Source organism: Scomber scombrus, chromosome 4, assembly GCF_963691925.1.
Source record: "Scomber scombrus chromosome 4, fScoSco1.1, whole genome shotgun sequence".
Lineage (NCBI taxonomy): Eukaryota > Metazoa > Chordata > Actinopteri > Scombriformes > Scombridae > Scomber > Scomber scombrus.
The window spans coordinates 13,951,371-13,977,833 of NC_084973.1; the positions used below are offsets into that span (position 1 = coordinate 13,951,371).

Sequence of the window (26,463 nt, forward strand, 5' to 3'; positions counted from 1 at the left end):
TCCAATGATCAATTATACAGAAATGATCTAAAATTAGACATTCCTATAAAATCCATAATGAAACGCACCAGAGGAGTTGCACCTGAGGAGTTAAAAGTCTGAATGTGAGCTACTGAAGGTAAAGTCCAGTAATTCTCCTTTAAACATGCCTTCTTTTTAAAAAAAGTTATTGTTGGTTTTGTGTACGTGTGTCTTACCCTCCATGTTAATCTCTCTGTCATTGAGTGTCCTGAGTAGCGGGGCTTCAGCATTTTCGTGTCTGAAGATCCGCAGGAGAAGGCTTGCCAGTAAGCTACGGTCTTGACCACACACATGGGCCAGAGCGTAGATGACATGAGACTCTTTCTGCAAGATCATCTACAGAGTACACACAAACATTGCATCATTGTAAGTTTAAGTGAATAACAAAGCAGTTAGTAGACAAATAGACATCGCAATCAAAACCAGTTTTTGGTTAATCAGACCTCTTTAAACTCGTAGTACTCTTCTTCGGGCATGATCTTCTCCATGGAGTAGCGGGCACGTACACGCAAGGAGCCCGGCTCGATGCCTTTCAGAGGCACGTGGGAACTGAGAGGGAACCACTCATCAATCATCTGGCCCTTCTGCAGACGGTTCAGCTGACAACGCATGAACACTGAGAGGGAGAGATGGAGGTGTGGAGGAAAACAAAGAGTGTGAACCACAGAAATAAGTAAAAGAACAGACTTCTATTAGGGAGACTGTATTTATTAATACATTTATACATGTACTTACAGATGTCACTCTCCTTGCTCTTTTTTGTTTTGTTGCTCAGGCTGATTTCAAATCTGTTGATTTCACTTGACAGGTCACTGAAACAACAGATCAATACACTTTTTACTCTTGGACAAAATGTCAACTTTGAAAGGTTGCTGGAAATATGCAGGAGTAGGATAAAAAAGAGAGCAAGGCAGAGGAGTGAAAGAAGTTGAGGGAGGAAAATAGGGAGAAGGCACATATGTGATTAACTCACTCAAAAATGAACTCCTCAGTGAAGACGGGATTCTGCCCCTCCCTTGGGTGCGTCTTAGCCACCTGGACGCTGTTCAGGTAGATGTTACAGTAGGGGTTGGTGAAATACTTCACCGGCAGCTTGTGGGCCTCCTCAACATACAACATCAGGCTGCTCACCTGGGGAAACAAATGAGGGATTTATGACAAAAAACAAACATGTAGGGATGGGTTGTAATAATTACTCAGCATTTTTCAAAATGCTGAGTAAAAAAACTTCAAGAAAAAAAGAAGGAAAAAAAAGACTAATGCCTCTCTTTGTCCATTCATCTTAAGATGTTGAAACATTCGTCCGCAGACTTTTCATTAATATACTGAAATCCTATTGTTGTGCTCAACCTCAACCAAGTCCTCAATACAAAAATATGCATGTATGAATGATAATTATGCAGCAACAGTGATCGACTTGTCTACAGACTACATGTTTGGTGTACCTGTCTAAGCCTCTTGTTGGAAGTGGGCTGAGTGGTTTTCCTTAGGTTACTGCAGAAAGTATGAAGGCATTTCATCCAATCCTGGAAAAAAAAAAAAGATCATGGTCAGCACATTGATATCACAAGAACACTGTAACTGCTCACACTACTAGTACTTAAATAAAACAAGTAGACAGCTGGGGAAATATCCAATCAGGAGTACGTCAATATGAGACAGAAAGTTAGAGGTCCTCTGTATCTGATGAAGAAGAGCTGGAAACATATTTTCTTTACATAACATATCAGGAGCAGTTGCAGCATTTTAAGTCATTTTCAGAGATGGAACACAAGTTCAGATGTTTTTCTCATCATCTGGACAAAATAGATATGCAGGAGCTTCTGCCATGTTTGATTACACAGTTAACACTGATAAGAACAGGTGGAACCTCTTATTACCAGTGAATGCTCTGGAGCCTCTCCCGAAAAGTAGAAAATGTACTGTTCCTCACTAAAGTGCTGGACAACAATCTGGAAACAGTTTGGCCTGAAAAGATAAAAGGAAATGATAGAAAAGAGTTTATATTACTTTGTAAAGGATGATGAATCATTAAAAAGACCATTCAGCTCTTCCTGCCAACTTCACTAAATTAGACTAAGGAACAACATCTCACCTGCCAAACATACTGTCATGCACACCGTACACGGAGCACACACTTAGGTCGATCAGCCCTTTGGGTTTGGTGGCTCTCTTCTCGCTTTCAAAATAGATGAGCTGGGCATCGTTACCCTCCAGGATGAAGTAAAGATTCTTCCACCGTTTGCCTTTGCCTGAAGGTGAGAGGAACCAAAGACAACTGTTATTATAAGAGTACTGACTGATAGATTCCATGACAGGAATGAGATATATTATTCATGATATTAAAAAGAGGCTGACACACCTTTGTTGAACAGGAGGTAGCCTTTCTTGACAATGTTTTTGTAGAAAGCATCTTTTGTTTTCCGCCTGATAGTGTTATAAATTTCTCTCCCATCCACTGTGTCGCTAAGAACTGTTTCCTGGTGCTAAGAAAAATAAATAAATAAATAATTCACACTTTATACACCCACAGAGGCACAATCTATTTTAATCAAAGAGCATTTTATTTATTTTTGCAATTGATCTGTTGCTCCAGTAAATATCAATGTAAATAAACAATGTAAATATGTTTTTTTGGGGTTTTTTTTCAATATATAAATTTACTGTTCAGTCACACTTTGCATTTGCTGCAGCTTTCCAAACAATATTTGAATACTTTGCACGGAACAATGTGAAAGTGTTTTATCAACCAACTATCTATCAAGTCCATTTGTGGTTATTCTGATCAAACTCCAAGTCGAAAGTATGTGTAAATATGTGCAAACTTGCTTAAGAATGTTAGTATATACTTGTACCCACCTGCACTGACACTGGTTCTTTCAGATTGAAACCCTCGACAATCTGCTCTTTCTTGTAATGGTCTATGATGTCATCAACACTGCCAGAGACAGAGTAATTGAGGTGTGACAACTCAGTAACCATGAGTCAAAATACCAGATTTTTTGCAGGCTACATCTTCAAAAATGATACAATTAGCTTTCCAGTTTTATTTTTTACTGTGATATAATAACATCTAAACACAAAGATATTGCCACACACACCTGTTGTAGTACCTCCCCCCCATCATGTACTGATTGTTGGGGGTGGGGGAGATCTTAAACCTTTGGATGTTTTCATTGGTACGAAAAAAGAGGGAGTAGTCCCCGGGTGTGTTGTCTGATGGCCGGACTAGAAAACTGCACACCTGGCCAACTACGCATGAGAGGGAGTAAAATAAATGAAGTGAGGGAGAGAGCAATAGATTTTAGTGTATACTCAGTCGTACATTTTCATGAATGGGATTTAATGCCCTCAACTTATTTACGAGAAAAAATAATGCATAGTGATGTTGCAAGTGATGAATAACTTTGGATACGAAGATGAATGGTACCTGTCATCAGCAGGTTGTAGGCCTCTTGCTTAGTGATCTTCCCATGATACCAGCTGTAAGAGATCCAATAGGAGTAACAGAAGAAGAAAGGCAGGCAACAGAATTAGTTCAATCAACAAAGTGCTGATGTTAAGTGATTCTAACTGCCAACAACGCCAGAAATATTTAATTACCCACATCCGTGTTGAGGACTTTCATTATAGTAAAATGACTGCCTGGTTCTTTCAAAATGAATCACTGTTGTCTGCAAACATATCAAATATGCTAAAGAAAGAAAGGGCATAACTACGACCATAAATTAATGTATAACATCCATCCTCTCACAGAGGCCCATGGGTCTTTGGCATGCTTACATTGTTTGGGTTAGAGTTAATGACTTAGTCAGACTTGAAGATTTGCCAAGGCTGAAGGACATGATAGATGAGGACACAATAATGACTCATACTTTACACAGTGCTGCCATGCTGTTCTGTTTGTTATGACAAACACAATGATTTACAGCTCCAACAGAGATTGGTCGTGTGCATGGATGGTATGGACATCAAGTCTTACATTCTGTTGCAAAGATGACCAAATTATCAGACATTATTAAAAAAATTATGTCCAGCGCTTAAACTTACGCTTTTCCCTCATGTGGATCCTCTTCACGCCCCTAGAAAATATCAGAAACAGAAAGCTGTCAATACAGAAAGTCTAACAGACCAATGGCTGCAGTCAATGTGATGTATTTGGATATATGGTTATTTGTTATATCACAACCTTGAGTACTGTTTAAGCTGCTTTTATGCAATATATTATTTCCCAAAAAATTACTGGGGAAAAGGAGTGAACAATAATATTTTTAAAAATTCATCATGCATTGGTTTGCTTTGAACCACACTACACCATTTTACTATGCAGACACAACTATCATTTTTTATCTCTTTTCAGGAGCTTTTTCTTTAATGTCTTAAATACAAGTCTTGTAAAATATACACATGTTGTTCCCCTTCCGTGTTGTACTCACCACCTCCTCAACCAGATCCTCCACAATGAGGCCCTGCTCCTCTGTGCGAACATTGGTCACCCACATCCAGCCATCATCCAGTTCATTGTGAACAATAAACATGTCCCCTTTCAGGAAGCTGGAGACACATACAATGAATATTGAAGGGATGAATAATGTTGTAACACTGCAGATTGTTTAATTTGTAAGTTCTATATTTCATGCTTATTTTGATTCTTTTAATATCTACTTATTATCTTTGTAAGCTTTGCTATGCATAGGTTTCTATCATGATATATCACACAATATCTCTCTTTAACATACTGTTGCTCTGTCAAACTGAAGGCCAAGACATGATTAGCTTGTCCATAATGTGTAATGTGAAGGGAATTTAACATAAAAAAAATCCAGCTGAAGAAACTGCTAAGTGCCAAGTTTATTTGGAGTAAACTGTGATACCACAACATTACCAGCAGGTGTCTTCTCAGACACACACAATGTTTGAGGTAAATAGTGCATGTCTTTCTACTCAGCTGAGCCTGTGGCTTGCTGGCAGACTCGGGGTTGAGGTTGACTTCAGACAGATGTTTATCAGATTTAGGAAATCAGGGATAGCTGGGATCATCAGTAAGTGTGCCTACTGCAGCTTAATGACAGGGACAAGACTGTTTTTCATTAACAAGTCAGATGATGTGCTTTCCAGGCTGCTATGAAGGGAAGAACAGGCCTGTAACATGCCCAACAATCTGAGGACAACTAGGCTGCTCTTTGGGAGCAATACAATAAAACACTATATTTTTAATCCAAGGAAATCAGTTCTTGTTCATGGCTCAAATTTTGTGGATCATATGTGTGAGACTACTATTAAGTAATGACTGGCTAGATAGGAATATGTCATGCTAAAACAGATGTAAGACAAGAAAACTCTTCTGCATCAATATACACACACTTACCTGATCTCATCAGTATCTGGCACTTTGGTGTATGGAAGTATGGCCCTGACTCTCCTCCTGTCTTCTACAGGCTGGAAAAACATCCACACAAAGAATAAAAATCACATTCTCAGCCATGACCTTCTAAAACGACACCCATGTTAAATCCCCCCAACTATTCCACAAAATCAAGTATTCTACTACAACTCCCTCTGGGAGATATCACACTCAGCTATAAAAAGGTAATTAGCATTTGCTTGAGCTGTGCCTCAAAACTGTTTTGAATTCTGCCTCAAGGCAAAAAGAAAAAGGGAGAGGGAAGATATCAAAAATACTCCCTTGTACATTGAGCAAGTAGCCGAATGGGTTTCTTTCAAGTTAATAAAAGGTACATTCTTTTTGCCCAGTGTTTTAACCTGCACACATGCTATCAGGTTACAATAGTTTTACTGGACAACATTTCTTCAGCGTGGATTTCATTTTGCATTTTGATTGTCACGGTTTTTGCATGAATGTGGCAATAGCTTGAATTATGTTTTACTTGATCTTGGGGTAAAGTTTTTATTCAATTCTAAAACAGCAAACCAAACTGCTTATTAATTTAGACAGTGTGATCCATATCAACAAGGACCTGAACATGTAATCACATTTTGAATTTGCAATTAATATCTTAAAAAGAGGCAAATTAGTAGCAAATAAGGACATGCCGTCTGACAATCACAACCCTGTGACAACAACAGAAAAACCAAGACATGATACTTCTAACAGTTACCCTTATCCCACTGGAATACCTTATTATATTTAAATAGGGTGTGTTTCACACCATTTGGTTTGAAAAGTAAGTAACAGCTAACAGAGAAATAATAACTAAAAGAGAAATATAGCAAATATCAAGTTATATGTCACATGTTATATGTCTGTGTAAAGAGTTTTAACTTTTAGGGTAAAGAAGATCTGAATTAATTAAAATGTGCTGGCATTTGGGTAATCTATACTAACAGCCATAAGGTCACTCTCACCTCTGGGGGCGCCACTGGGCATAGCAGTTTTTCTCCTTTTAGCAGGCAAGACACATAGCTGTAATAACCAATCAGATCTGACAGAGAAGAGAACCGACGCCCACCAATGTAATAGTCCCCACACATGGCGATTATCCTGTTGAGAGAGCACAAAATGATAAAAGACAGCAGAGTTATTTTTAGATACAGGCTAATCGTATCATTGGACAGTTATTCATTAATATATAAGTGAAATTATGTATTTTATTAGTGCTGCTTCTGCTACAGTACTATGTCAAGTAATGGCAAATATTTACCTGAGAATCAAAAGAGAGTGAGTGAGTGAGTGAGTTAGATAGAGAGAGAGAGAGAGAGAGAGAGAAACCTGTTGAATCCAGCTGTCATGACTATGATATCTATAATTTGCTATTCAGATAAAAAACCTCAAAATACCTACAATGATTAATTACAATGGCATGATACGAGTATCTATCCCATTGCGGCGCCACTAATCCTAATTCTCTGTCGTCTGCTGAGAGGATCTTTGATTGAGGGTTTATAATAAACGCACTTGCCCAATTACTCATTTACTGCATGCACAATTGAGGGATATCAACCTTTTGAGGTGTAGGTGTCACGCAATTAACCTTATGATCATAATTTCCTCGCAGACAGGCTATTTCCTTCCAGCATCAATGACATCATGGGTCCACATTTAACCCATATGAGTGAACGAGATGATGTCATTGTCACTTAATTAGAGTGCATTTTGTGCAGGAAATGTCTGCAATTTCTTAGACCACAAACCATTTGCTCTCAAAGGTGTAAAATTAGGACCAGCAGGTCAAATATAAGCAGTAGAGCAGTAGCAGGAAATACTATTTTCTTTAAACTGATTCTAGTTAACCTATAATAAATTACTTCATCTATACAATGTGAGCTCACAAACCCAATAACCAGTAAGTAAATTAGGCTGGGCACATTGACCACTATGCCTGTAAACTGCCTATTAAAGAGAGTGCACAATGGCACATGAGTCAGACTTTGAACAGCTGTGTCCACTGTAAGGTGATCATCAGTATATAAACTATGACAAAATATTAGCCGAAGCCTTAATTTGAACTTTTTAACAACAATACCATTTCAATGTAAAATAATGTATAATTGTTAGATATAGTACATAAACTTTACTTTTAAGAGGTGTAGTGATGAGGAAGGGACTATTGGGATAAATGTTGAGGTCATTGTCTGAGTTATATCTGACTGACACTAGGAAGATATTTTGATTGTATATAATAGTATTAGAGTAGTAGAGTTGTTTGTGAGTGGTACATATGATAAACATTGAGTTAAATGAGAAGGGGTAGGACCATATAGGTGTACACTTCTTTCTGCCTCTTTTCAGATATATATATTTATTTATGTTGTCTCTTTATGCTTTGTTTACTTGAGTTTGCTACATGTTTACTGTTTATTTTATGTTTTATTTCTTGTTGTGTTTTTGTTTACAAACAAAATAAACTTAAACTTCTGTGATGAAGAGCACTGTCCTTTCAGAAATAAGGCAACAGAGTGTGACCAAAATTAGAACAACAGAGACAGAAGTCAATTGATAGTTTGACCTTCATCACACCCCCACCTTATGTCTTAAACACACATCAGGAAATGCTGAAGCTTGGGCTATCTATAAATGCTTAATGTTCCCTCATTCTTAGTAGCCTCTCGTACCAATGAATACTTTCACTTCATCATTCAATATAATTTCACAGCTTGAAGGAAGCCACTCTAAAAGGTATTTACATTATTTGAAGTAGAATATGTCCCTTCATTGTTGACGTTGGTCTGAAAGAGCACATCTTCACTGCTTATGTGTGAGCTGCAGGGTAAATGTATCCACATACTGAATATTACATATCCAGTGAGGGGGAGGACATATTGTATTGCCTAATCACTCTTGTTTTATTGACAGTAAGGGTTGTAAAATACCTCCAAGGTATTACTATTAGATAAGTGTGCTGTCCTTTCTTTTATTTCAGGTCCACCCACACAAATTGTATAAAAGGAAAGTCTTATGTGTCACGCACACACGCGAGTGGTGGGTTTCAGCAGACATCAAAGCGTACATGTTGATACCTATTATAAAAACATAGTTCACAAACCTTGAACTGTCTGTCTGAATGACTATGACAAATAGGTTGAGGTAGTCTACAATGACACAACAGGCACCGGAAACCACCTCTCAAACCTCACTTTAGTATCGGCTCTACTGAAGTTGGGCTGTCACTGTAGTCAACTGATTTCTGTCCTCTTGATTACCAGTTAATGAATAACTTCTGGAATTCCCCTATCCGTGTATTCTACTTGATGGTGTTGCCCTTTGTTGTAAATTAAAAACGCAGAATTCTCTGTGAGTACAGTACAGGACACTGACAGCATGCACATGGTGGAGTTATTTTGTATTTCCTCTTCAAAAACTGCAGCAGTTGCAAGCATTTTTTGTTTTAATGGAGTAAGGGACTGAAAATAGTGCCCCTTTTTCTATTAATTCGATTGAGAATTGATTCTAAATTGAATTTGCCCTCGGATACGGTGATAGTATCAAATTGGGAGGTAAGTGTATTGTCCCAGGGCTATAAAATAAACACTGTCAATTGTCACAACCCTTATTTTTCATCTTTCTGTTCCATCTTGGTATAAAAGTTAAATCCGTACACTTTTGTCTGTCAATTTATTTATTGTTTTTTCCACTAAACTAAAACACTAAACATGCACACAAAAACTGTGTACATTCTCCAGCCTTTGCCACCTTTGTCTCAAAATAATCCGGGGGAAACCCTGCATTTAGTGTGCTTAACAAAAAATTAGGTGCCAAACCTTAAAGACCCTTCCATTTGAAGGAAATCCTCTGTTCACAAACAATGTTGTTTCCCAGTAAATCAAAGCAGCGCTGGACAGAAAACAGCCCAAGTAAGGTAATGTTATGTCTTTGTAGATGGCACCACCTGAGTGTATCTTATTGAAGAGCTCCAAAAATACTCATATTTTGAGAAGTACTACAGGATTTAAACCAGAGGTTTTTTTTCTGCATGTTAAAAGTGGTCAGACTTACCTGAAGTGGTTGACCATGTTGGTCATGCTGAGGAAAGACAGGACAAAGGAACCGGGCCGGCGGTCACTCTCCCTGATGAGGTAGCTGCCAGGGTTCCGGGCCTGGCGCAGCCGCTCCTCAGCGATGGTTCGGTCTAGCTTGCCATGGTACCACCTGAGACAGACAGACAAAGGGGAAACAGGTGGATAATGCATTAGGACATCATTCATGTATACAAATAGCATCTTGTGTATGTATAACCATGAAACGGTAAACAGAATACTTTTTTGTGAAAAGTTAAACTAAAATGTGATGACTGAATAGGGTCTCTTGCCGTCTAAGAAAGAAATTATTAACATGCAAAAAAAACTACAGCTTCCATAAAATGAACTCAGTCATCACAACAGATTCATCAATATCTATAGTATCATATACACTAATCTAAAGTTAATTTCACAACTGTTTAGTTGTGAGCTCTACACTGCTACAGTTCTACACTGTTCAGGCTTCTTTGTTTTTCTGTCATTACAGACATGTCTGAACTAATTGCAACCCATCATATCACTGATGGCCTTGCATATTTTGTCAATCTGTGACACTTAACCCATGAAACTTTTATGGGAAATGGGTTAGGGTTTCTAATGGGTTAGGGTTGTAGAGATCTTTCTGTTTTTGGAACAAAGACCCTGATGTTCTGGTTTAACTTTGGCTCGCTATAAAAAATAATCTATTTAATGCTATATCATGCGTAACATTTCAAAAATCAGACATATTCTGTCTCAAAATGATGCTGAAAAACTAATCCATGCATTTGTTACTTCTAGGCTGGATTATTGTAATTCATTATTATCAGGCTGCCCTAACAAGTCTCTAAAGACTCTCCAACTGGTCCAGAATGCAGCTGCACGCGTTCTGACAAAAACTAGAAAGAGAGATCACATTACTCCTATTTTAGCTTCACTGCATTGGCTTCCCATAAAATCAAGAATAGAATTTAAAATCCTTCTCCTCACTTTTAAAGCTCTTAATGGTCAGGCTCCATCATACCTTAAAGAGCTTATAGTACCTTATGTACCTACCAGAACACTGCGCTCCCAGAACGCAGGCCTACTTGTGGTACCTAGTATCTCTAAAAGTAGAATGGGAGGCAGAGCCTTCAGTTTTCAGGCACCTCTCCTGTGGAACCATCTCCCAGATTCGGTCCGGAGGGCAGACACCCTCTCTACTTTTAAGAGTAGGCTTAAAACTTTCCTTTTTGATAGAGCTTATAGTTAGCAAGCTCCTAGTTTATGCTGCTATAGGCTTAGACTGCCGGGGGACTCCTACCTCCATGATGCACTGAGCTCCTCTCTCCTCCTCTCTCTCTCTCTCTATCCATCCATCTATATCCAATAACATTCATGTACTATTAATGCATTCAGTAACCTACACTTCTTCCCCGGAGTTGTCTGTGCTTTCTCATCTCACAGGCAATCTGGGCCTGTAGACGTCCGGATGACAGATTCCAGTCCCGGACCTTCTAGCTTCAATGTTTATTTTCAATGTGCTACTCTCTCTCTCTCCTATTCTTCCTTTCTCTCCCCTCTACCCCAACCGGTCGAGGCAGATGGCCGCCCACTTTGAGCCTGGTTCTGCCTGAGGTTTCTTCCTGTTAAAAGGGAGTTTTTTCTTGCCATTGTCGCTAAATGCTTGCTCATGTGGGAATGTTGGGTCTCTTTATAAATTAAAACTTGAAGAGTACGGTTTAGAACCTGCTCTATGTGTAAAGTGCCTTGAGATAACTTTGTTGTGATTTGGCGCTATACAAATAAAGATTGATTGATTGATTGATCAATATTTATCTACAATAAAGTTAAGGTTATTTCCATTGAATGCTTATGAAGTAATTATCTCAAAAGTAAAGACACAACTAAAACTGTCAAATACACCGTCTACATCCTCCTGGAGTAAACATAATGGAAAAAAGGAACTCAGGTGTGCCAATATGTATCAAAAGTAAGACAACCGCACAAAACGTTCCAGTGATTTTGTTATAAAACCGACGTTTCGACCACACTTGGTCTTTCTCAAGTCAAGTCATGTGACCAATAGAATTCAAAACACTATTTGTCCTCGAGGGCAATTTTTTGTGTACTAGCTCTTCCTCATCTGCACCTACCACCAGCTATTCTCCAGCATTTGAGTTGTTTTGTCTGTGCAAGTTAAACTGGACATGTATGGTTCATGACACTGTTTTAAACTGCCAAGAGGAACAAGGCTGAGAGCAGGTACAGCTAGCTGTGTCCTTGTGCATATAGGGTTGGATTCATTATTCTACTTTCAGGACATTATAGGGGTAGATGGCAGCCTATATAAAAGGGATAAATTAATCAAATAAATCCACATGACTAAAATTAAGTCAGTTAGAAAGTTTGGTTTTAACTTTCCGATTAATTGCCCAGCCCTTCACCAGAACACTCCTACTCTCTTAGTAGTTGATGTGTGATTAATGTACCATGTCCTCTTGTATGTTGTGTTTGTGTTTTTGCCCTCGACTGCAAATCAAATTTCCCCTCGAGGGACAATGAAGATCTGAACTGAACTGAAGTACAACCTTCACAAAATGAACAAGCCATATATTCTAAAACAAATGGAAAGGAGAAGTCACCTAAAAGCTTAAAAGCCAAAAGCTTTCATTTTTGAATTTCCAACACACCATTAAAGAAGTCTTGCTGCTCTCTGAATTAAACAGAAGCCAACACTGGTTAAAATTTCAGCAGGTGAGGCTGAACTTGACAGAGCCTTGCCAGCTAAGGTAAAAAAAATTAACACCCTTCTACAGATTTAGGCCACTGGTGCCTCTTGGAACAGTGGGCAGTGACTTTAAAAACGTCTAGCGGTGAGAAGCTGAATGAGTTGCTGCAGTAGCTCTTTTCCCAGGAGACCTGAAGGGCTCCCATCTGGTTAAGGTGCACATGATGAAGTCTGCTAGGACAGAGTAAGCTGGGGAAGACTTGCTGATAGAAAGGCTGAGGAAGAGGAGAGGGAGTATGAAACGTCTGTGAGTGGGTTTTGAGGGGATTTTGGTGATATGAGTATTGAAGAGGGCGTTCGAGAGTAGTTGGAGAGTTTGGTCCAGCCACCGGGAAATCTCACTGAGGGGGGATAAAACACTCAAGAGGGAAAGATAGACAACTGCAAAGAGAGACTAGTAAAACATGGAGCTGAGAACATTATCTTACAATCCAAACTAGCAAGTCTCCAATTATTAGGACCGAATATAATTTAAGTAGTTTATGCACCCCACATGCACACACCACCCATTATATATTATGACATCAAAAGCTTAATAAAAGACATTATGGATTCCACTCCTACTGTAACAAGTTCTGAACCAGTCCATGAAAGATCCTGGGCTGGGTTTCTGAGCCAAACTTCCCAAAAACATTCTATGGTCAAAACTACCCACAATACAACATGAAAAAAATGTGAGTGCCAACTGTTTCCATTGCTTTTAGCTATTCTAAACAACTAAACAAAGGGAGCAGCCAATGTCATACCTGCAACTTGGAGATTGGCATTGCACTAGACTGCATGGATCATGACCGACAGGAAAATGCTGGTTTGTAACAAGACCTCAGACTCCAAAACCTGTTCCTGATGTGGCAACCCAGTGGCCGCAACATCCATGGTTTAATTCCCGGCCGTGGACCTTTGCATGTCATACTTGTATCTGCCTCTCTGCCTGTGTTTCCTGTCTCTCTCTAAACTGACTGTCAAATAAAGAGTAGAGTCTGGTATATCTGAAGGTTCATACATACATCACCTTTCAGTGTTAAAGTGAAAAAAAATAAAAAATGAACAAAAACTGTAATGATAACATTTTAAGTTCTTAGCTGTAAATCAACTTGAGGTAGCACTAATGGCCGCAAAAAAAGATGCAGGATTCAGTCTGTCTATGATAACATGCTGCAAACTAACAGAGACAACACAGGGTTAAAACGCTTCTTCTAAATGCAAACAGGCTTGTTGCCTATCAAAAACAAACAGTACCTTCTAATACCAACAACTGATGGTTTACATTTAAACTGGTTTGTTTATATTTACAAGCAAATATGCAAACTACAAATCAACATTACATTACATTTTTATGTGTCACGCTGTACCTGTAGTATTACAGAATAGTTACTCAACTATGTTGTTCTGTTATGGCTGTGAGCAGTGTTTTCATGGGCAAGGCTATTTAATTAACATGATCTTTTCTGTGAAGATTTTTAATTTTAAAATTTGAGACATCAGACTATTAGTCTCCAGGTTTGTTTGTCAACATGAAGAAGCCCAGTTAAACACACACAGGCTTGAGTCTTAGCCTCACTCCTGTAAGATATACTGTTTTGATAACAGTAAATGTATTTGGTTGAAGCTTTACACTGTTACACAGGACAAATTGCCTAATGCAGCAAAATGTTGATTCAATATGATCAACTGGCCCAAGGCTGTGCATCTTGCAGCCAGAAAGCCTGCTGCTGTTGCTGTGTGTTAAGCTGTGGTACACACAAGAAGTTTATCAGCTAGCCTATTCTGGGCTGTTTAGCGTTGCAGGCGAAAGTACAAAAATAGTAACATATGATGGGTCACTATTAAAAAGAGATAGAACAAGTATTACATCTGTGTGTTAGCTTTAGTACATTATGGTTTAAAGTGCATTCTTGTAAAGGCATTTCAAAGATTAAAGGGCATGGGGGTAACATTTCTTATACCATTTTTTTTATAATCAACCCTATTACTTTACTACTTCAGCAATATTCTGTTTCTGTAAACTACTACTAGTCTTCCCACTCACTCAACCCACATTTCTGAAAATGACAAAAATGGGTATCATAAAGATATGGAAAATATAGAAAAATAAAGGCATAAAATATTTAAGAAGTGAGACATCACAAATGCCATTATTCTACAAAACCAAGCATAACACCAGTAACCAGTCTCAAATAACTTAGCAAGCCTAAACCCAAGGATCATTAACAAAAGGTTTTTTTCTCCTAAACCAAGACATCATTTATTTTGTAAGATTGTTGCCTGCAATATTTTGCTGTTGTACCTCTAGCGTTTGGAAGATTTGTAACAAGAAAAAGGTTGCTGGAGTTGGTGAACCACGCTGAATAAACCAATCTGGTGTATTACAGTGTTTTAATAATCCATTATCAATACACAAACTTTCCACTGGGTACCATGTTGGGTGGCGCTGCTCTGCTGTATTCTCAGTTTAGGTTAGTGGTCATTTTGCTAAAAACATATAGTTTATGGCTGTGGCATTTCTTACTTAACCACAGTACAATATGGTTTGAGTTGTCATAGCAACCTCAGCTATGTGGATTTGTTGTGCCTTTAGTTCATCTGCATTATTGATCTAGCCATGTTAATTTACTTCTAATGCAGAAGCAACTGAAATCCTGGTGTCTAGAGTTTTGGATGAAAAGTTACAATGAATTGTGGTGTTTTTTTCAGTTTATTGCCATTTAATGAAACTTTACCAATGCTTTGCACAACGCATCACAAGTACCATTTATATAAAGATTTAGAATTAATGTGCTGTGTCTAAGACATTTCCTCTAACTTTATTTATGAGCTTCATTATTCAGTCTTTGTATTATACTGTTCATGATGGCATGAGTAAAGCAAGCAGGAAGGGTGTTAGAGTAAACAGACTGAGCACAGGCCATGACAGTGGTAATAGGATACAGGGCTACTATCAGCTTGAGGAATGCCCTGTCGTGTCAGAACATGAACAACGAGCAGCACAGTGACGTCTTGCTTCTCTCCTCTACTGACGCGCGACTCAAAATAAGGCATATATCTCTCTGCATACAGTTGCAATTGTTATGAATTACCATTGCACGTGCATTCTACATTACCAAGCCACAACTAACAAAAAAAGCATGCTTTAAACTGGTGAATGAGGGGGAGGAGTCACCCACAGTGTCATTCTCAACAACCCAAATCACCCATGTCACATTCTGAAACTTTCACACAGGAAGTTTATTATACATATATTATATAAGTCACTTTAAGCTGCAAAGACGATCATTTCAGCAGTTACAGCGAGCATACACATAAGGTTAAATTATATGCATAATTCTGCTAATTGTGTCAACTGCTGTCAAGTACAATATCGCTGCACATTGTTGAAATCAAACATGCCCAAGCCTAGTGAGCTTGGGCAAGATGACAAAATCTAGGGCTTAGGCTCCAGCAAGCATAGCAGCATGATTTATTGTGTACACAATCCTTCTGGCTATATTTTAAGGCTTAATGCCTTAAAAACATTGCATCACAAGAGCTCTGACAGGATAGGCGTGACAAACTGGGTGTAGATTATGCCTACAGTGTTGACCCAGATAAACCTGTCCTATACAACTATGGTTTCCCTGGGTTTTTAAGCTTTTGATTTAGAAAATACGTCCATGATGCCACAGAAAGCACACAGAGTGAACAATATAGTTTTCTTCTTCAAACTGGAAGAAGAGATACTGAAGCTTTAATTGTCTGAAACTGCACAAATATGACCACATTTTTAGGGTAAATATATTCAGTAGAATAGCACGATTAGAAAGAAGCCCTGCACTACTAATTAAGTAAAGTAAAATACTTTCTTTTCTTAATAAGGTTTTTTTTTTACTTATGAAATTGTGCTGTAAATGCAGAAAGAAAATATGAGTGCATACCATGCATGTTTATTTATGTTTCAATTAAAAATAAATTGTAGGCTAAATGGCAGTCTCTGCTTGCATCATTTGTGTCATTAATGTTCACTCATAATTAGGGTATTTTAGAAAAAAAAACAATGCTGGCAAGTTGCAAGTCATAGGCTCCACATAGGAGGAATTAGGCAATGACTAATAAATGGATGAAAAAAATGACATAAAAAATTAAATTACATCAATAGAATAAACTGAGATACAAGTAGTTACAGTCTTCTGAAGAAAATAAAGCAAATTTAAACTGTCTGAGGTGACATGTGTTATAACAAGCTAAAATACTTATTTGGCTTGGTACCAAGTTATCAGAGAATATACTCCACTGACCAAAACCAATAAAGCATGACTATTTTTAAAAAGCACAAATACACAGAGTCTCTTCTTCCTCCACTTTCCTTACAGCTTAAATGTTACCATATACTAGAAAATCAAACTGGGTTTTTTTTTGTTTCCCGAGGGCATGTCTCTAGGGGCAATAAGGCTAACGGGACAGACACAGATTGCAGTGACTTGATTGAGCTGGACCTTGTCTGCCTTTCTGTCTCTCATTAAGCTCTTTTGTGAGCTCTTTCTATCCAGCTTATGTCCCTCTTCTTCTTTTTCTGTTTTGATGGATGCGGCTGTTCTTGAACATCTCCACAGACATACTGTCAGCTCTCATCAGTATCAAAAAGTAATGAAACATCGCATTACCACACATTAGCAATGCTCCTCAGTGGAGCTGCCGACTTTCTACAGGAAAGAATGAGCACAAAATATTTTCTACACAAAAATGTAACACCCAGTTAAGTATGACATTTTAAAAGAGAGCAATAGTCCAGTAGAACTATATTGTTTACCATGTTAGTAGACTTTTATCCTTCAGGTCCGGGAATAATATAATTATCATTTTACCATTAAATTCCCAAAACCAAGTATTTGACAATTACACAGTGAACTCTTTTCAAGTGAGAGTGTAGACACAAAAAGATCTTTAGTAGATTTCCTGCAATATTAACATTGATAATTCAGAAGAAAGCCTCGATTAGCATAATTTCCCTTTTTTTTTTTTAAACTAAATAATGAACAACTGCATTAACATTGGAATAATTACATTTAAAAAACTGAACAAAAGACAGAAATTATTAGGAATTGTCAGCACTCTCTATCAGGCCATTGTTTTGGAGGCGAGTTAAGAAACTGCAGGTTTATTTGATGCGACACTTACGCCGAGTTCGCCCTCTGCTGCATGTCCCTCCTATGTGTCCAGTGGTCTCACAAGGTGTACCCACTCCACTGACAGAACTGCTGGCCAGGCAAAAACTGTAAGCTCTGATGTGCAAAGCAGAGCAAAGACAGCACTAAATCCATACAAGCCATGATGATGTGACCCTTCTGCTGCCTTGAGACACTCATCTCCCGTCACTAGGGTCAATAAGCAACATCCATGGAAGTAAAATAAGCACTAAGAGATGCAGACTGACACCCCACATGCATTCAGTTTTACTAACAAATAATAGAAAAACTGAGTGATCAAAGTCAGGTTCTGTTATCCTCCAGCCACTGTTCTTAGGAAATAAACAGGTTGATCTTTCCCGATAAAGAAACTGAGGAAAAGTGTTGCTCTGTAGTCTTGGCTCTCACTTCATCCTCTGACTTTATCTGCCTTTCACTCTCCCCTCTTTCTCTCTCATAAAGTCATGCATCATGAGCATGATGCCTATTGGTTTCTCAAGCAGTCGGACAGCAACAGTAGGGAGTGGCATATCAGCACACATGGGCAACTGGATGAATGAGTACACATTCATGTGCAGCCCGTAAACAATCAGATATAGAGACTTGCATCTGTGGAAACAAATCAACCTTATGACTAGCACTGGCCTTGGAGAGTAGTTTTCTATAAACCCGGCCTCAGCCAGGCTTGAAGATAAAAACACACAGTGATGTGATGCTCGCTGCTCAAGCAATCTTTTAGTAAATAAATAAACACCAGAGCTTTTAATGTGAACACTGCCTGGGTTTATGCACCAACCAAGTCAAACAACAATTATGCAAATTGTGATCCTTAAACATTTACCTATATTTGTGTGCTCAAATTTCCACAATGGAAAGAAAAAAAATTAAGCGTTATGGAGGTGTCAGACTGACAGCAGCTGTGAATTTGTTTTGTTTTGCTTAACACATGATAGACTGCCCAAGCTTGTTACCTCAGTCAGCGTAAAAGAGTGACAGCACGCAGAGGCAGACTCAAACCATACAAATGGAAAGATGGGAAAGAGCCATCCATGCATCTTCAGCCTCGCTCAGCTTCAGTGCTAACCAACCATCTTCATTTTAATGCTCAGCCAGACACAGGGACCAAAGCCAACATCTCGGCTTTCCTGCTGTGAATCAGCCTCCCTGAAATAATATCATTACATCAGTGACAATAGGCTTCACTCTCATCTACCCATACAGTTCCTCGTGAGCGTTTGATTTCTACAAGCAAAGACGCCCAGTTAAGAATGTTAACATGAGACAGACAGTGTATCTCAATACAACAGAGATTTGCTAAACTTGCTTTCAGTTGTGTTGCACAAGTAACAATTCCCTAATAACACTATTATCATACTCGTTGTGTAGGAAGTCGTGTCTGTAATACTATTGTACACATGTCTAAACTGGCACTGTAACACTCACAATGCAAGGTATCTAACTTACTATTCAGCACACCTAACTGATGTGAAAAGTCATTCAAATCAAAAATCCTGGGTATTGTCAAACACAACTGAAATACTTTTGAAGATCCTGTTAAGGCCACAATGAGTGGCTCAGAAGTCTTGAAAACAGGATGCAGGACAGAAAAGGCAGGGCAGTGTGGGTATTGGAAGGGCATGACAGGACATTGCGTAACACACTGAAAATGCATGGAAACCATAGGCTTTGCCTTATCAATGCACAACACAGAGCTTTCACCAATAAAAGTGGATCTGGTATTTTAATCAGTGGGTCTAGTAAACCCACCATAAACATGTGCATCCTTTGCTAAAATGTTTGGCAACCTGAGGGGGCAATTGTGCAAAAAGATTTATATAAGCTGCAATAGTATAGCTTTCCAGGTAGGAGTATTGCTGTAATATATGTAAAACTGGAAAGTGCACGCTTAATTCTAACTGCTTGGTTTATCTGTATTCAAAACTGTGTAATGACTGATCTTATCTCATTAATAAAAGCCTGCTTTGTTAGAGAAATGCTGCAACATGTTGGCTAGTTGCAACATATGGGAATAACCTAATTAAACTATGTGACATGATTCTTGTGCCAATTTTAGAACTCCATTGTATCTGCCATCTTAAAAAAAGGGAAATTAGTTAGTATGGGTGCTCAATTAACACTGCAGTTAAGGAGATGTTTCCACTGCCAACTGCCAAATAGGTAAACTCGTTCACACAGCCACTGATCTTCAAATCCAACTTTTCTTTCCTTTTTTTCCTCCTTCCTCCAACCACCAATTCCTCTGGGAAACCATTTATGACTTAAAATCCTTTCTAATCTTCGTGGAAACTCGAAATCAACGACTCATTTCCCAGTGTGCTGTTTGTTTAAGCTCGGGCATTGGGCTGAAGGTTTCTACAGGCAGCAGCAATGAACGCTGCTGGGACCACCTGACATCTTCACGCTTGCCTCTTCGTTAAGACATCATCAGTGTGAAATTCTTACTGCAGCGCTGGAGCCATTGTTTATGAATGACATACTGTGTTACAGAGGTGTGAATAAATGGGACTGCTGTTTGTCTCTCTCACACACACACACACACACACACACACACACACACACACACACACACACACACACACACACACACACACACACACACACACACACACACACACACACACACACACACACACACACACACACACACACACACACACACACACACACACACACACACACACACTACAGCACTCTGCAAATGTGCCAAGTTACTCAAAGGAATAAAACAGTCTAGGAGCCCAATTAAAGAAGCATACAAAGCTCACTACACACCTGAAGAGGCAGGGTGTGATTCACAATCACTCAGGGTAGTCAGCTGTGAATGTAACATCCATTGCTGCCAATGGTAGATTTGCCATTGGTATGCTATTATAAGCACAATGAAAAAAAAACTGTGCCAAAGTCCATCAAGAAAAAACAAATGCATGCATGTCTTATATATGCAGGGATTGGACATTCACATACATTGCGTGACAGTAGATGAGTTGATTTTATGCCATATAACGTGCCATTGGGTCCCTTACACTTCCTCCAGGCCAGAGATTGACCGATGTCTATGAATGTGATGCATTTTGCCTGAATCCCTGTATATTAGATAAAGCATCATCTATAGGAAAACTTCACTGGATCAGACCGTAACCTCACAGAGAGACCCCTGTCTATCACAGTGAATCAGTGACACATCCTGAAGGAGGGACATATCCTCGCCTTAACTGGGGCATCATTACATGGCAGGGGCAGCACCTTATAACTTGTCTGCTCTTGAGAGGCATCCAATGCCACACCACAGTATGAATGAAGGCAGTGTGCCTCGCTCTTAGAAGAGCCTGTGTCTGGCCTTGCAAATATTGCCAATGTTGCAGGTGTTTTAGATTTTTTTCTAATTACATTTCTCTGGTAACAATAAACCATTTAATTGAAAACTGAACCAATACATCTTCATAAATATTCTTTAATGTGAGGATAATAGTACATCATAAAAGCTTATTTTTTGTCAGTATTTTTCTTAGTGTATACTTTTCAATGCCTGTTAAGGCTGTAAGAGTGACCTTCATGAATATTGTCATAGACTTCACAACACCTATTGGGAAACAGCTGGTTAATAATAACAACCAGCAACTTCTGTGGTCCATCTTTCCGGTGTATTCATCACCACTACAACCAATTCAACAAAACCACAAACCCAAAAGAGGAAAAGATGTGTTGTGCATGTTCATTGCACAACTCTGTTGAGCAAAGTGTTTCAGGAAAGGACATAGAGTGAGTTGATTCATTTTGACTCTCACCAGCGTGTTACGTTATGCGTGTTGGTGAAAGTGTCAGATAAACATTTGACTACAAGTCTCTCATTGTGAAACAAGCAAGACCAAAGAAAATCAATGCCATTCATGCACAAGTGACAACTGTTCCACTGCGTCTCTGGCAACACTACAAGTTGATAAACTGGAATGCAAGTGCAAACCGATGGAGAAGTATTCCCTTGGCAAAACAACTACTTCCATGCCAGTGCTATATGTAAGCACTTGGATTTGAGTGAGGTTAATTCCATTTAGGCTTGATCATTACCAGTACAGGCAAGAATGGTGAAATGCTGGCCTTCCCCTTCCTCTGTAATCTGACAGGGAGATATAGGGTAGCTCCTAAAATAAGAGCTGAATCCACACTCCAGGCCTAGGCACTTCCATATCTCACAGTATGAGGGCCAGAAATGACAAAGCTCAGTCAGCACTTCTCTAATGAGACTGTAACAAATGGGAGGGCCGTATTTAGGTTATTACAACACCAGCACACACCCGGGCTTGGACATGTGCTTGTGTGCATGCCTGACAAATTCATAAAAACAACTTAGGATAATACATTTGACATGTTGCTATTAAAAAGGGTTTACAAATACCTGGTTTCAGCCTTGTTTCACTTTAATCACAAACAAAATATTGTATTTCAATCACATACTTTCCATTTAGTAAAGAGGACTGTAAACTGACTATAAGTAGAGATTTCCTGAGACATATAGGGGTCAATCCGGGCATATTGTAATGGATCGCACCAGCCAAAATAAACCAGATGAAATGCCTATCCTTCTTTCTTTACTTTACTCTACTATACTTTGTCCACCTCAGCCTTCTAGTGCTGCAGCGCAGCTCCTGTTTTTGACAGCCCACAATGCAAGCATTTCACTGCATATATGAATTTTAAAAAGGCACACCTAGTATGCGCTGGTGAGTGAGTCCTGGGAAAATAAACATACTGTTATTAAATCTTTTTTTCTCTTCTTTATCCTTCCTGTTAGTAAAAAAAAAAATCATTGCACTAAACATCAGGTTGCCACTTTTTAGCTGGCAAGGACAGATACTATTGCCGGTTAAAATGGCAAACGTTGCTAGCACCCAGTCATATCACTTATCATAAATTTCATGAGTAACATGATGATAGGCCAAAATAAAACTTGGTTGTTGTCTGATTAAAGTGGTATATGAAGCTGACGTCTGCATTCGACCAACGATCATTTAAGGGGGGAGAAACACCAATCTGTGACACTAGACTGATTGCTAGTTCTACATTTAGGATCTGACTTGTTATCAGCAGATAAACAATATTCAAAGGGCAAAACAGCTGACTAGCTATAAGTAGACAATTGTTCAGCAAACAAACAAAACTATATTTTAGCCCACCTCTAGTTTCCATATTGCATGATGGAGAATAATATTTCACTGAAAATCATATGGTAACCACTGCAGAGACCAACAATTAATCAAAATAAAGAATTTAATTAAGAAGATACAGTACTAACACAAGTATTTGTGCACCTTCTGAATATCAGCTGCAGATGTTTCATTGCTCAGACTCAAGTTGAACTCCCTAACGTTGGGATCATTGCACTGTGCACTGTGCTTACTACTATTCTTGTGATCAGAACCCATGATGCAGGCATGACACAACTGGATTTCAATACAGATGTTGCTTGCTTGGATGACATACTTACTGACATACATACCAGACTGAAGTAAGCACCTGTCACCTTAAACTCTTCATCTATTAAGTTCACTTAAGTAATTTCCTCTAATCAATTCTACGTGCCATCACTAATCTGCCCAATTTTTATCCCTTATAAAACTGATCAGGCATTTTTTGTATGACAGAACTATGTGACATTTGTATATGCAATTTTTAAGACTGAACGCACAATTTACCTCTTACTTCATACTCATTTTCCTGAATGAAAATCATTAAGACTTAAGTCTGTTTTCGGGATAATGCAACAGCCCATTTAATTTCTTTATCTTAATTTAATATCATTGCATATGTATGCCAAAGCCCTTTTTGTTGATACGAGAATGGACTAAGCTCAGTTTTAAGTGCAGATCACTTGTGTGATCTGGGGCATCTTTTTTGTGACGTATTACTCTAACTGTATTGTGTATTATTAACATACATGCAAAGATTAGTCGATTAATTGAGTTGTCAACTATTAAGTTAATTGCCAACTATTAAGTTAATTGCCAACTATTTTGATATTTGATCATTTGGAGTTGCTCTTGAAGAAAAATGTGAATATTTTCTGGTGTCTTTAGTCTTCTATGACAGTAACCAGAATATCTTTGGGTTGTGGACTGTTGGTTAGGAAAAAACAAGACTTTTGGATATCATTTTGGGATTATACGGGACAATTTTCTGACATTTGATGGACCAAATTTATTATCGAGCACATAATCGACAGAGCAATTAATAATGAAAATAATAATTAGTTACAGCCCTATTACTAAAGTGAAAATAACTCATGTCAATTACTCAAACATAACTTTACTCATACAATAAGATGTATCTTATAATTTATGAATTGTTTATGATTGATCAGTAATTTATCAATTAGCATCCCTACTCTTAATGTATCACTTCAAAATTAATTATGTAAATGTTTAAAATATATATATATGAAATTGACATTAATCCTGTCTTCTTTGTCATTCTTAGTAGAGGAAACATTTAATTCCAACAGTTTGACTTAACTTTGACTGTTCAAACAAAGTGTATGTATCATCATATGAACGTATCATTAAACTGAGATCACTTCAATAAGGCCACTCTGGTCTCATTGCCACAACTGTTTGGTTATTGGTTATAAAAATCCACAGTACACAAAGTATTAATAGTGGGCTGTAAGTGTAGATCACAACTGCTGACGGGTGAGAGTAACACAAGCTTTGTGTATGACCTACTGGAGTTAACAGTGTGTCAAATCCGGAGTGTGACAGCAGGAAGCAAGTAAAACCACCAATACAGGACGCTTGAAAATGTTGATTTCAAGACGTCATTTCTACTGGTAGTATACTTACTGGTTTGTGGGAGGTGCAGTGAGGGGGAACACCGCCTCTTCTTCCTCATATTCCGGTCCATCCTGCATGTCACTTTCATCCATAGTGCCGCCAAGAGCCCCATAACCTGGAGGCGGAGGAGGAGGTGGCAGTGGGGGGAAGGCAGAGACCCCATCCGGGCCTGTTGATGTGGGTGAAATACGACTAGCCGGACCCTCCGAGGTGGGAGAGCAGCATATGCCGCCCACGGTCCCTGAGCTTGTTCCTTGGAAAGCTGAATGTCCACCTCCTGCTTCGCCACTCCCTGTTGCGGACAGTACTGGTCCGGTCATAACCCCACTAGACTGGGGGTAAATAATACTCATGTCAGGCAGCGAGTCTGGAGAGGTGTTTGAATGTTGGCGGAGGGTTGGTGGTGGTCCTTGCCCCAAATCAGTCCCTCTCACTCTGGTCGACTTGGAATAGTAGGGGAAAGGGGCCGTCTCCGGGCCTCCTCCGCCTGCCACCCCTGTCCCTGTCGTGACCGAGCCCGTCTCCTCACTGCTGACCTCCGCAGCCATCATATTAGAAAAATACGTAGAGGGGAAAAAGTCCAGAAGGGAACCTGCCCTTCCCCTCTGTTTCTACAACACTCCTTCAGTGTTTGGGCTCCAGGGAAACAACACCAAAAGTTTCTCAAAAAAACGCGTTTAGCTAGCCAGCTAACGCTAGCCGAAAAGCTAACTTAGCTTATTTGGCTGCACTAGCGGGCGTTAGCTTCAATAGCCGAGCTAACGCTAGCGGGACGGCTAGCAGCTTCGAGACACTTGATGAGTTCTTGCTCGCTATGTCTTCATTGTTTCCTGAGTTTAAAGTTCACATAAAAACGCTATCTGGAAACTAACATTCAAAATATTTCAAATCGAATATAAATTCACCCAGTATTTCCTGTTTTTTTCTGTTCGGACTTCACCCTCGGCACTAGGCAGACCACTTCTCCGGGGAGTGTTGTTTTATTGTCACTGTTAGTGTGTAATCCCCGTCTCTTTTTTCCAGTGTTGTTGTTTTCTTTCTTTCTGAGTTTCCAGTCGTCTCGTGTAGAGTCCACAAACGACACAGCCTTGCCGCCTAAATCCCCGAAACGGTGTGTTGCTTTATACAGACTCCCATGTCGATAAACCAAAGTAAAATTTTCTTGCGTATTCAAGCTAAGTTCGCCTTTATTTCTGGGTTTCGGGGCTGGTGGCTTGCCCGCTGCTGCGCTGCTCTTTCTCCCCTCCCTCTCCCACTCCTCTCCAGTCACATAACAGACAGAGCCAAGTGAACACAGATCAGCGCCGGTTCAATCCATGACATCTTCAATCAGGCTACTGTGAGAATTGGGACTCGTATCCTTAGTGGAATCCATACGAAACTTTCTAATGGTTTAAAATATGACTGCACAGTGACTTCGTAAAAGGATTAGCGAGTGGGTGTGGCTAGAATTAACTATAAATCTCTTGCTCAAAGACATATTAATACTAGTATAGGTGCTTGCCAAAATCAGCATTGCTGATTGATTAACAGTAACTCAAGATGCAGTATAAAGATTACCCATTTTTTTCCATGTAAATTATTAAATGTTCAGCCATCTTTTTTTGCACTTACTATAATTTTGCACACAATTTCTAAGAACAAGTCAATCCTTTTGGTTGTCTGACAAGTAATAGGTGTATCAGTCACTCAGTTATGTATGTATGGACAGAAAATAGAACAGTAAAAACTAAATAAAATAAAATAAAAAAGATTAGGATGTATAAATCAGTTTTTTCAATCTTTTCATAATGGACAGGTATGGTGTGATCATTCTTTGGACACTTTCATTTAATTGATTGTGATTCTAAGGAATCCTCCTAAATGGCAATATACAAAAAGCTTGTCAATGTTACTGGACTGACATCATTCAGTCTTACTGGCCTGGCATTTTACCTAATCTTCATCCTTTGTTTCTGATTGCTGATGATAAAATGAAAGATATGTAGTCCAGTGGGAGCTTTTAATTACCATGTTTGACAGAGTGCTGAAGACAGTATGAATATAGCTCTGGCTCTCAGAAAGTCTACTGTTGTTAATTTTATCTTGAGTGTTTATTTAATTCTCATTAATTTACTTTAGTTTCTTTTTGCACTGCATTATGTTAGATAGACTGAGCTACATGAAGTCAGAAAGCACAAGGACAGTGATATGTTCTTGGCGTTAACCTTTA

At 38.9% G+C, this 26,463-nt stretch overlaps 1 protein-coding gene across 1 annotated transcript in view; it reads right to left on the minus strand.

The window, feature by feature from the left end:
* Positions 1-25,482, minus strand: part of LOC133978882 (ras GTPase-activating protein 1-like) — a 28,375-nt gene extending 2,893 nt beyond the window's left edge. Inside the window, exons 1-17 of the mRNA XM_062417224.1 lie at positions 24,261-25,482; positions 9,476-9,628; positions 6,388-6,523; positions 5,390-5,460; positions 4,458-4,575; positions 4,072-4,103; positions 3,452-3,504; positions 3,123-3,273; positions 2,881-2,959; positions 2,384-2,507; positions 2,117-2,273; positions 1,902-1,989; positions 1,467-1,547; positions 995-1,152; positions 757-833; positions 465-637; positions 198-357 (exon numbers count right to left, since the gene is read on the minus strand). Coding sequence (XP_062273208.1) covers positions 198-357; positions 465-637; positions 757-833; positions 995-1,152; positions 1,467-1,547; positions 1,902-1,989; positions 2,117-2,273; positions 2,384-2,507; positions 2,881-2,959; positions 3,123-3,273; positions 3,452-3,504; positions 4,072-4,103; positions 4,458-4,575; positions 5,390-5,460; positions 6,388-6,523; positions 9,476-9,628; positions 24,261-24,802 — 2,353 coding nt within the window. The 5' untranslated portion in view covers positions 24,803-25,482. The remainder of the gene's footprint in view (positions 1-197; positions 358-464; positions 638-756; positions 834-994; positions 1,153-1,466; positions 1,548-1,901; positions 1,990-2,116; positions 2,274-2,383; positions 2,508-2,880; positions 2,960-3,122; positions 3,274-3,451; positions 3,505-4,071; positions 4,104-4,457; positions 4,576-5,389; positions 5,461-6,387; positions 6,524-9,475; positions 9,629-24,260) is intronic.
* Between the last annotated feature and the right edge of the window lie 981 nt (positions 25,483-26,463).